The 12,374-nt window shown below is 46.3% G+C and overlaps 1 protein-coding gene across 1 annotated transcript; it reads left to right on the top strand.

The window, feature by feature from the left end:
* Positions 1-11,783: 11,783 nt before the first annotated feature.
* On the top strand, positions 11,784-12,160 carry PtA15_10A286 (uncharacterized protein; the record flags this gene model as incomplete). Its single annotated transcript, XM_053160446.1, has 2 exons — positions 11,784-11,977; positions 12,049-12,160. The coding sequence occupies 2 exons, from the start codon at positions 11,784-11,786 to the stop codon at positions 12,158-12,160; spliced, it is 306 nt and encodes a 101-aa protein (XP_053024420.1).
* Between the last annotated feature and the right edge of the window lie 214 nt (positions 12,161-12,374).

Genomic DNA, 12,374 nt, shown 5'->3' with positions numbered 1-12,374 from the left:
CCCAGTTCTTTCCCTTCTCCTCAACAATTTAGCAGGATGCCGATTCCTCTCGAAAGTTGATCTCAAATCGGCTTTTAATTTGTTGCGCGTTACTCCCGGTCAGGAATATCTGACTGCATTCCGTACACCATGGGGTCTTTTTGAATATATGGTAATGCCTTTCGGGCTTGCTAACGCCCCAGCCACATTCCAACGGTTCATTCAACACGTTCTGCAAGAATTTATCGATGTCTGTTGTTTTGTATACATAGACGACATCCTTATTTTTTCCAAAACAGAGGAAGAACATATCCAACATTTAAAGTCTATACTCACCAAGCCTCGCAAATTTTCCTTGAAAGCCTCATTAAAAAAGTGTGAATTTTTTCAGACAGAAGTGCAGTTTTTAGGTTTTATAATTTCTTCGCAAGGCCTTCGGATGGATCCGAAGAAATTGGACACTATTGTGCAGTGGCCGATGCCAGAAACTCTGCGCGGTCTTCGTCGATTTTTAGGGTTTTGTAATTTTTATCGTCGTTTTATACCGCGATTTTCTTATATTACTAATGGTTTAACTAGCCTTACAAAGGAATCAGTTTTTCATCCTTCAAAGATGAAGGAAGCGGACGCAGTCAAGGCTTTTGATAATCTGAAATCATCTTTTTTATCTGCCCCCCTTCTCTCACATTTTTCATTCCAAGCAGACAGAATTGTGCACGTTGACAGTTCGGGTTTCGCAATAGCGGGAGTTCTAAGCCAACCTGATGCTACGGGACGACTTCGTCCCGTCAGTTTCTTTTCCAGGAAATTGACGGAACAAGAACGAGCATGGGCTATCTTTGATTTGGAATTATATGCCGTATATTCTGCTTTTGAAGAATGGAGAGCATGGCTTGCAGGAACTTCCAACCCGGTTTTAGTATTTTCTGATCATGCAAACTTAAAGTTTTTTATGACTTTGAAAAAGCTATCTCCCAAACAGGCCCGATGGGCCGCCTTTCTTGATTCTTTTAATTATAAGTTATTTCACCTCTCTGGCACTTCTAACCCCGCTGACGCACCTAGTCGACGACCGGATTATGAGGTGGCAGAAAAGCTTGAGATCCCTAATTCATTACAAGCCCGTTTTGCAATCAACTCTATTGAAACAGAAGTACATGCAAAGGAGGAGCATGATTTATATTTCCAACCAGTTTCTGTTTCTTTTTTAGCGGATCTACGGAACGCATATTCAACTCTTCCAGAGGAAGAAAAAGCCCTTTATCATTTTACGCAAGAGTGCTATTGGTTTCGACACCGAGTATTTGTTCCTATTTCACTTCGACCAAGAGTACTTCAGATCTATCATGAAGAAGAAATTACGGGTCATCCAGGAATTGCTCGAACACTTTCGCTCATATTGCGAACTTTTGATTGGCCTAGTATCCGAAAGGATGTAATATCGTTCGTTTCCTCCTGCGACTCCTGTCAGCGAGTAAAGGCAAACAGACAACAGCCAGTAGGACTCCTAAATCCGTTACCTATTCCTTCTCGGCCATGGAATGTTATCGGCATGGATTTCATCACCAAGCTCCCTGTTTCACGCTCTTTTGACTCTATTTTAGTAGTGGTGGATCTTTTGAGCAAGGCAGCACATTTTATCCCGTGCAAGGAATCCATGACTTCAAAGGAATTGGCGAAGTTGTTTAGACGAGAGGTTTTTCGCCTACATGGTCTACCTGACAGGATAGTGTCAGATCGGGGTACTACCTTCACTAGCGAATTTTGGAAATCTTTTTTGAAATTATTGAATATTACGGCCGCAACATCCACAGCTTACCATCCCCAGACCGATGGGCAAACGGAACAAATGAATCAAATATTAGAAGATTATCTCCGTCATTTCGTAGGATACAATCAATCAGATTGGGCGGACAAGTTAGACATGGCGGAATTTTCTCTTAATAATCTACACTCCTCGTCATCAGGCGTTTCTCCATTTTTTTTCGTTCACGGTTTCCATCCTCGTTTCAACACACTTACAATTTCTTCTGGAAAGTCTAACGCTAATACCGTAGTACGGGATTTGCAGGAGATACAGGATCAAGCGGTTGCTTCTCTTCAAGAGGCAAAACAGAAGCAAGCACTTTATTACAACAAGAAACGACGAGAAACACCGCTTTATGAACCGGGAGATTTAGTGCTTTTATCACGACGTTTCATACAGACCAGACGAGAAAATTCGAAACTTGATTATCGCCATCTTGGTCCCTTTAAAGTCATCGAACGGGTAGGCGACGGAGCAGTTCGTTTAGATATTAAGGAACACTACCCGAAGCTCCATCCAGTCTTCAATCATTCTCTTATTACACCGTATAGAAATCCCACTGAACACCCTCTCCGCACGACAGTTTCTGACCCAATAGTATATACAGTGCCGGTCAAGGATATTAATTGGGATTTGTTTTCAGAGGTATTGGACCATAGGACACCACGAAAAGGGACCGAAGAATACCTTATCCAATGGAAGAATGCGACACCCGCTTCGGATCGCTGGCTTTCTTTGGCCCAAATTCCTCGACCTTTACATTCCAAACTTTTGAACTTTCACAACACAAGGAAATTACCAATCCCACTATTGTTAACCAGTATAAGGTAAAGCATATTTGTGAGAATCGGAATTTACGTGTTATAACTAAGGGAAGATTACTAAGGTTGACTAAGAAGGATACGCGTATTTACGCATAAAACTAACTTAATTAGTCTGTTAAAGTTTTCAGTTTACCGTTGGATTTCCGACACCCGATACGGCTAACCTCGGGAATAGGAAATACGAGTTTCCTCTTATCAGTTGACTGTAGGACTAAGATCCGAAAACAAGCGCGCATTTACTTTTGTAAAAGGATATAAAAGAAGTCTCTTTGTGATTGTACATTTCCCCATCGTAATATTTTTGTTCTTTTCGTATCATTAACATCAGCGCAAATACAAACATTATCATATCAAACCATCTTTTAAGAGAAGTTTCAACGAAATCTTTCCTTTATCTGTCTGAAGTGTGCCTGTCGTTGTCATTAGCTCGTCTGTAGACATTCGTGAAAGAAATCTTTTCTGGCCTGTCCGACCCTTCATCGTAGTAATCTAGTCATTACATTATGGTTTTATACGTTTCTTCTCATCAACCCAATTACATAATCAACCTTGTATATATACATATTCTACTCGTGGTGCAATCTTATTCTTCCCTCGGGGGAGTTTTTCCATCTCATCTCGCCGTATGTATCCTGATATCTTTGCTCTTCAGGTTATGAGCCCGCGCTGTCACCAGCGGGATTACAATTAAACTTTACCCCATATACTCTATTATCTACGCATTAGCTTTGCATCACCTCACGGCGAAGTTAGTTTGCACATCGTTTTTATGGTTCGAACTTGCTCTCGGAATCCTGAAATTATCATCCCCGATTTCACCGCTCGAGTTACGCCCCCTAGATCTGCAGCTCCGTCACCTGCATCTTCAGTTTCAACCTTTCACTCTGTCGAAGGACACCTGTCTATGTCCGACGACGAAGCTAGTACAGCTTCACTTGTTCCTGGTTCATTTCCCTCGGATTTCACCTTCCGCCCTGTTTCCTCTGCGCCGGTCAACCCCGCCATGCGTTCCAGCTTTCGTCCGTCAGTGCGTTCGTTGGTCAACCCCCCTCCGCCGAATGAATCTCTGGCGAACGAATCTGCTGTCAAGCCCGGACCGTCTGACAAGGGCAAAGGTCGTGATGTTCCCGAAGTGTCTCCGTCGCCGGCTCCACGATCTTCCGTCAAACCGGATCTGACCGAACTGTCTGGAGATGGTCTTCTTCGTCGGGTCCTCGGTCCGGATGGTTTTGATGGTCTCAATGAGGAAGTTCTTAAAGTACTCCTTGTCAAAGCGCTTAGCGAGCCTCCAAAAGCTAACACCGTGACTTCTTCCTCGGTGTCGAGCCATCTCCACTGGCAAAAGGCCGGTGAAAAATTAAGCCCGTCTCTTCTCCTCGATGGGTCCAACTTCCCTCTTTGGTCGGCGTCCTTGAAAGAGTTAGTTGCGACTGTCATACGCATGGAGAACTACTTTGATAGGGATATGTTCGAGGATGATTCGGAGACTGCGCTTGGAGTCCTCACTGTCATCAAGCACTCGATAGATCCGGCCCTCCGGTCCTCACTAAACGGCATGACCGCTCATGGAGCTTGGATGTCTCTTGTTGGGCGTTTCGCTGGAGCGTCTTGGTCGGTTCTTGCTACTCAATGGGCGGACATTGCGAGGTCGTCGGATGATGCGTCGGACTCGGTTGCTTTGACTTTCGAAACATTCAAACGTGGTCTAATCGATCTAGAAACACGTCTGGGTGGTTGGACTACCGACAATTTGCTGGCGTTAACCTTTCATTCTGCTCTTCGGCGTCACGGTTCCGACGTCGCCAACGCGATGGATGCCCGACTTGCCATTTTAAAGGGCGAGGAAGGCAAGCACTGAGATGACACGGGAAGTGCCGTGAGCTACACGAACAAGGACACGACGACTGATGGTGGAAGCACACCTGAGATGACACGGGAAGTGCCGTGAGCTACACGAACAAGGACACGACGACTGATGGTGGAAGCACACCTGCGGACAGCCGGGAGGAGATGTGCGGAGTGAGTAGTTGCAAATGGGAATGACGAATGAATGAAAACATGACAATATAATACCAACCTGAGATGACACGGGAAGTGCCGTGAGCTACACGAACAAGGACACGACGACTGATGGTGGAAGCACACCTGGGGACACAACAGGTGAGAATGAGACACTAGAAGGGGAGATGAGAGAAAGAAGTGAGGACGCATACCTGCGGACAGCCGGGAGGAGATGTGCGGAGTGAGTAGTTGCAAATGGGAATGACGAATAGAGTACAACGTGGTGGAATAAAGTTGAACTATATACATCATGATTAGGTTTGCGCTCTCACTAAGTCCGCAGCAAGGACAGCTCCGGAGGCCGCGCCGGTATGTGACTCAATACATTTCTCCCAGTTTATCTATTACTGCCACCGACATTCTTAACGTGGCGACCCGCGTGAGTGCCAGTTCGTCGTCCTCCAGCCCTCAGCCAGCTGTCATGGCGATGTCTTCCCAACAAAGTCGAGGTGGTCGTTTTCGGGGTCGTCGGCAAGGACGAGGGCAAATGGGCCGTTCTGGCCAGTCTTCTACTTTCAACTCCGGTCATCTGGCGCCTGATTCCTGGGGTCAATCACATATAACTCCTGAATCCCCATGCGCTCCTGCTGGGACTGGGGTCATTGGGCCCCTGACTGTCCCCGCACGAAGAATGGACTTCCGCCGCTGGATGATCCTCGAAGAGCCAATCCGGCTTGGAAGCCCAAGAAGTCCTCTGTTCTTTTGAACAGACTTCAAGTCCTTGACAATACTTTGGCTTCGATCTCTGCGGCTCCGGAAAGGTCTGAGGATGTTTTGGTGGACACCGGCGCCACGAATCATGTAACGTCGCGTCGTGATATATTTGTTTCTCTAAATCCTACTAATATTCGGCTTTGTGTGGCGTCCGAAGAATGCCTTCCCGTAGAAGGCATAGGCGATGTTGTCATAAAAGGGTCGACTGGTCATCTTTGGCTTAGTAACGTTCTTCTGTGTTCTCGGGTCAGCGGTACGGTTTTGTCGGTTGGTTTCTCCGATCGTTGGGACGGCTCGGTTTCCTTCAACAGCGGTCGATTTCTATTTCATCAGGACAACTCCGTTTTTCATTCCTACACAAATAATTATTATAGATGGTTTATTTCTCTATCTGGTTCAATTCCTCCTTGCGTTTCGTCCTCTCCTGTTTCTCCTTCATTGTCAAGTGTATCGTCTCGTGTTTGGCATCTCAGGTTGGGCCATCTGGCCGTTCGTACACTCAATCGCGCAATCCTACATGATTCTGTTCACGGTCTTCCTTCTCGTCGTTTCAACTCGACTGTGAAGAAATGCAACTCCTGTTCATTGGCCAAAAGCAGACATGTCCCGGTTTCGTCTCCGTCTCGTGACATCGCCACCATGCCTGGGGCAGTTGTTTCAGTGGATTTGGTTGGGCCTTTCCCGGAAGCTATCGATGGCAGTGTTTATGGGCTCGTCATCCATGACCTTTTCTCTAGGATGACGTCCACATTTGGATTAAAGCGCAAGGCTGATGCATGCAACTCTGTCATTGACTGGGCCCTCAATTTCGTCAAGCACACAGGTCACAAGCTTCTCTGCATTCGTTCCGATAATGGCGGAGAGTTCATCTCCAACAAATTCAATAACTTCTTGAAGGAAAATCAAATTCGTCATGAGATGTCGGTTCCCTACAAGCATCACCAAAACGGGAATGTGGAGCGGACCAATCGGACTTTGCTCGACATGGCGAGGACTCTGCTTGTGCATGCCAAGCTTCCTGCTCATCTTTGGTTTCAAGCTCTGAAACAGGCGACGTTTGTGTTCAACCGTGTTGTGCATGATGGTGCAACCAAGACTCCGTATGAGATTTGTATCAACTCTAAACCGTCTTTGGATATGTTGCGTGTTTTCGGCTGCCGGGCTTATCTACATGACATTAATTATCCCAAGCAGTTCGTTGCTCGTGCGAAGGAGCTGATTCACGTTGGCATCTCTGATGTCGCGCACGGGTGGATACTTTGGGATCCGGTTTCCAACAAGCTCGAGCGTGGAGCGTCGGTTGCCTTTCATGAAAACGAGTTGCCGTACACGTTAAGTGCTCCTGGCGATTTGACTGCTGTCTTAAGCGCCATCACCGTTAATTGTCTCGGTGATTTTGTGTTAATGAAAGAATTTGACATTCAAGATGCCTGCCTGGACTCCGCCGTCTCTGTTGCTCCTTTCATCTCCGGCGCTCCGGACACGTATCACCAGGCGCTTAAATCTGATTCCTGCACTCATTGGATGCGCGCGTGCGAAGATGAGGTCGGAATGATGATCTCTCTTCACGTCTGGGACGAGGTTCCCATGTTGACTCATTTCGATGTCATCAACTGCCGTTGGGTTTTTGCACTTAAACGAAATCAAGAAGGGGAAATCACTCGTTTCAAGGCACGGATTGTGGCTCAAGGTTTCCGTCAAGTTCATGGAGTCAACGTTGGGGAGACATTTGCTCCCACTCCGACTTTCACGTCCTTGCGAGTCCTTCTTGCGATTGCCTCTCGTTTCTCCTGGCCGGTCGCGTCTTTTGATGTCAAGTCGGCGTTTCTTCATAGCGATATCGATCACAACGTTTACATTCATCCGCCTCCCGGTGTAAAGGTTTCACCTGGTTGTGTGCTCAAGCTCCGCAAGGCCCTCTATGGGACTTGTCAGGCGAGTCGTTGCTGGTGGTTACATCTCAAGGACCGGCTCTCCTCCATTGGCTTCTTTCCAAACCTAGAGGATCAGTCAACTTATACATATCGCAATGGTTCGGAGATGGCTTTTCTTTGGGTGCATGTTGACGACGGAATATTTACGGCCAATTCTAAGTCACTTTTGGAACGCCTCAAATCAAAACTCAGCTCAGTTCTTGATCTGAAATGGGACTCCCACTTGTCCAGCATCGTTGGCCTGAGAGTGCGCGAGGTACCAGGCGGCTTTCGCATTGACCAGCCTCTCCTAGTCGACAAAATCACTAGTTTAATTCCCTCCAGCATTAAGACTCGTACCCCAATTCTCTCTTCTGATCTTCTATCCAATCCTTCTCGAGAAATGGACAAACAATACCTTTCAGTCGTCGGTTGCCTTCTCTACTTGTCTCAGGGATCAAGACCCGACATCACCTTCGCCGTCAACTTCTTGGCAAGGTTCTCAATGGCGCCTGATACGTCTCACTGGGCTGCTCTCGACCATCTTGTCGGCTACATTCGCTTCACTGCTGCAGCGTCCCTGCCGATAATAGCGGGAGGCGATGTTTCTGATGCCGTTAAGACATTTGTTGATGCCAACTGGGGGGGCAAGGGGTCTAGGTCTGTCCACGGTCTAATCTCTACCGTCTGGGGCGCGCCCGTTTCCTGGAACTCTAAGCGACAATCATGTTGCGCGCGCTCGACATGTCAAGCCGAGTACATGGCATTGTCTTTTGCTTCTAAGGACGCCTGCTATGTTTCCTCCCTTCTCTCTAAATTCTTCTCGACATCTCCTCCCTTAATCCTCTCCGACAACAAGGCCGCGGTTTATATCTCCAAGGATTGCGGTACTCATAAGGAGCATCGTCACATTGATTGCGAATTTCACATCATCAACGAATTACTTTATCAACATAAAGTCCGCCTTGACTGGATTTTGACCAACAATCAACTCGCCGATATTTTCACTAAGGCGTTGGGATGGAAGAAAGTTAATGAGTTTGCCACTCAGACGGGACTGCGGTGCCCGTCACAAGCTATGGCAAGTACAGGGGGGACAGCATGCGCTAGCTGCAAGGGACATGCGCCCCCCGCATCTGTCCGTCTCCTTCCAGGCCCTAAAGATCCTTGTGATGATTGGTTCGACGGAAGTTAACCAACAATGCTTTATTCCTTTCCAGCATCCTTGTCGGTCTCTTCAGGTTGTTAATGGTCTCGTTTTGTTGGCGCGTTTTCTGGATTTTCCCCCTCGTCATCAGTCATCTCAGTTCTTATTTCAATTTTTCTCTTTGTGTGTTTCTGTTTTCTTTCATCTGTTTCTTACGTTTGCTATCTCTGTTCAGATTTTATGTTTTCCTTCAATTCTTTGGCTCTTTGTTCTCTTTGTTTTCTGTTTTTTTGGGGTTGTTGAGGGGGGGAGTGTTATGGCACGTCATTTTAGGTATCACACTATTATCATTGTTTTACATATTTTCATTACTTCATCACATACTTTACCACATAGTTTCATTATGGTTTTATACGTTTCTTCTCATCAACCCAATTACATAATCAACCTTGTATATATATTCTACTCGTGGTGCAATCTTATTCTTCCCTTGGGGGAGTTTTTCCATCTCATCTCGCCGTATCCTGATATCTTTGCTCTTCAGAGGGGATGTGTGTGTATTCCTCTCTATGACCGCGTCGAGGGGAGTACAAATCTCCTGGACCTTCGGTCATCGGGAGTACACATCCCCTTGACGGCCGGTCATCGAGGGGATGTCTCGACGACCGGTCATCCCGTTGAGGGGATCCCCAGACTGCCCCTTGATGGCCGGTCATTGAGGGGATGTGTATTCTACCTGTTTTTGGTCAAAAAACACGGCGGTACCCAGGTAGCGGTTGGTATCCGAATCAACCTCTACATAGCACCAAGAAGCATCGAGCGTCTCTTGTGCATCAAGGAATGGAATCTGGCCTCGCAAGCAAGGAGGAACTTTTAAAATATGTTCAAGTTTGTGTATGAATCAGGTCTGGACCCCCAAGTCCTGCTGATTATGGCCGACTGGCCCGACATTGGTTGTGCCACCCAAAACGAAAACGAAAAACAAATTCCGACACTTGTGTCAGATAAATGAGCCGAGTACAGGCCGCGGTACATAGATACTGCAGTCTGTATATACGTCCACAACCTGCCCGGGTTTGAAGGGCATGCCCCCCGATGCTTCCGCCCAGAACATGCGCATGAACTCCGGGCTCGGCCCGCTGATCAGTACCGTGTGTTTATGCAAGCAGACACTCCGAACTGAGTTGGCCAGAATTCGGATCGGCCGCCGGTCCCAACTCTCCTCGGAAAACCATGTCCGACAACAGTTTTAACTTTGAACAACCATGCCTTGTTTGAAGCATGCCCGCATGCCTGGTTTGAAGCATGCCGCATGCCTGGTTTGAAGCATGCCCGCGACCGTTCCACCCAGAACCAGCCCATGAACTCCGGGCCAGGCACTCAGTCAGACTCGAGTCAAACAAGACCTCGGATTGGCCGCTGTCCCGCGACCTATCCTGGGACAACCATGTCCAACAAGGGGTTGAACAACCATGACTGTTGGGGGCAAAAATCTGTTTTGTAGACTCTGATGCAAGATGAGAAGGTCATTTGAAAGGAAATTCAACGGAAATCACATATGATTGACAATGTGAATGAGGATGTATAATACAAAATGAGAAAGTGGTTTGAGAGATGATGCAAGTTATGGACAGGGAATTTGATGGGGATTCACAAGAAAATGTTAAATGTGACTGAGGATGTATAATACAAATTTTGAAAGAATTTTGAAAGACAATGTAAGATGTGTAAAGAAATCCAGAAGGCAATTTGATAAGTATTGACAAGAAAAAAGTTGAAGATGAATGGATTGACAAGAGGAATTGTTAATGTAAATTGGAAGAAAATGCTACAACTGTGTTGATCCAGGATTGAATGGGTGATGTGGAGGGGGTAGTGAATCAAACTTTGAAGTAAGAGATTTCAGGTAGCTCTTCATTTCTGGATTTTAGAAGGTGGGCCAGTGATCCCCAGGGCTTTACCCATTTCAAGTCCACTGCTTTTCCCAGATGTAGTGCTTCACAAACTTCATTTCCTGTGCTTCACTGCTGGTGTTCACATCAGACCAAGATCTAAAAGGAAACACATCAGCAAAAGAAATGGTGGAAGTCATAAGAGGATGATTGAAAAAAAGATGATTTTTGAACACACTTGGGATCCATATCAACAATCTGGGGATCAGTAAGGGTTGGGCCCACACCCTGCAGGTTACTGAATAGGTTCTTGCCTTTAGATTGATTGTATGACTAGTGTGTGAATGAATTCATGAGTTTGAATAAATCAGGGTCCATTCCTGGCTGATTTTGAGGCACAGAAAAGTTATGCTTGCTGGAATATTTGACATAATGGCCTTGCAAGAAGTATTCCAGGAAGTGCACATTTGTTGGTGAATTGATTGGACCATCAGCTACTACAAAATGGCGGAGAAGATGATGAATTGGAAGCAAAAATATTTTAGTTAGCATGGCATCAAACATATCACCTCAGGTGCAAGGGACAATCACTTACCTCAATGGAGTTTCCCTTTCTCTTGAGCATTTCTCTCAAGTGTTCACAGTGACTGAGTTCTTTCTTGAATTGGGTGAGTAGATAAGATAAGCCTTCATACATCAGTGCATCAGTTTCATGTTGGTGAATTGATGGGTGTGATTCATTTAACCTGACTTTTGCTACCCAGTTGTTGATGTGCTCAATTCCAACTTGAAGCTCTGTTTTCACCTGAGCTGATATAGGCTGTCCTCATGCCCCCACTTCCCACTATTTTATTAAGGTGGACCCGGTAGTTAATGGAATTGGTGATGCCTTGAATGCTATTGGAAAGTTCAAATCTTGTGCCTGCTGTGGATGAGGATTTGGATGTGATACTAGAGGCAAAGGCGGCTGCGCCGCTGCAGGGTTGTAAGCTCTCAAGACCCAGCAGCACCACCTCCATCCAAGTTTACTAAACACACCCAACCATGAAAACAAAGATCAAGGCTTCTCCCTAGATCCAGGTTTTCCCCTGCAGGCACGCATAATCCAATAAATTGGCCTCTCCCCGGGCCTTTGGAGTACAATTCGAGTTGGGGTCCAGACGGAGGCAATATGAAGAGTAATCTTTGGTGAACATGAGGCAAAAAATCACTTGGGGCTGTGTTTATGACTTGGGGAATCCAGCCTTGAGATTGGTAACAAGCAAGCCATGCATTACGGCAACACTGGGTGACTCATTACTCATAGCGGTAGCGCAACGATAAAGTAACAAATATCGGGTTGCTATTCTAGCCGCTGCAAGCTCAATGGGCCTTGACAAGTAGTAAAAAAACTAAACATATTTAATAAGTACATACATATGTGCTCATCTTGCCTGCAAATAAATCATGAATTACGGCCGACACGCGTTTGGGTCACTATTGCCGTTGTCCGAGAGACACGTTCTGGGTCAAGCTTCAGCCACTCGATGCTCGCGTCCCATTGCAGATCTGCCTGGCATTGCTGTATTACTGATTAACTCGACCATTCCGGTCGACACTCATCTTTCGATTAACCCAGGCGAACCCAAAGTTTACACATCGTTAGCCAAACCGGTCGTGCCACGCAAGCCAGATGAAATGACAATAATTCCGGAGGAAATCGTGCCACCAGTTACACTATATCTACGGCAAGTCCTCCCTCGATGACTTTCATCCATCGAACATACGGCAAAACATCCACCCTTGACCTCACCCTGCCACCACCAACAAGCTTGCAACATTAAACCCCAAGTCATGCCATATCCTCAACCGGAATTGGACAGCCTAATTGCGGTTACGGACAACGAATCTCTTGATGAGCTGACTTTTGAAGGCGCGGTACAAATTAAGCACATTGTGAGTGATAAGCCCATAGATGCCGACGTGAGCTGACTCCGACTCATCCTACAGGCGACTGATCAATCAGCAATAGGCAAACTGAACAAAAATTACACAGTC

Source organism: Puccinia triticina, chromosome 10A (assembly GCF_026914185.1).
Source record: "Puccinia triticina chromosome 10A, complete sequence".
Classification (NCBI taxonomy): Eukaryota; Fungi; Basidiomycota; class Pucciniomycetes; order Pucciniales; family Pucciniaceae; genus Puccinia; species Puccinia triticina.
Note: the sequence above shows the minus strand (reverse complement) of the source record. Positions and strands in the feature narration are given on the sequence as shown.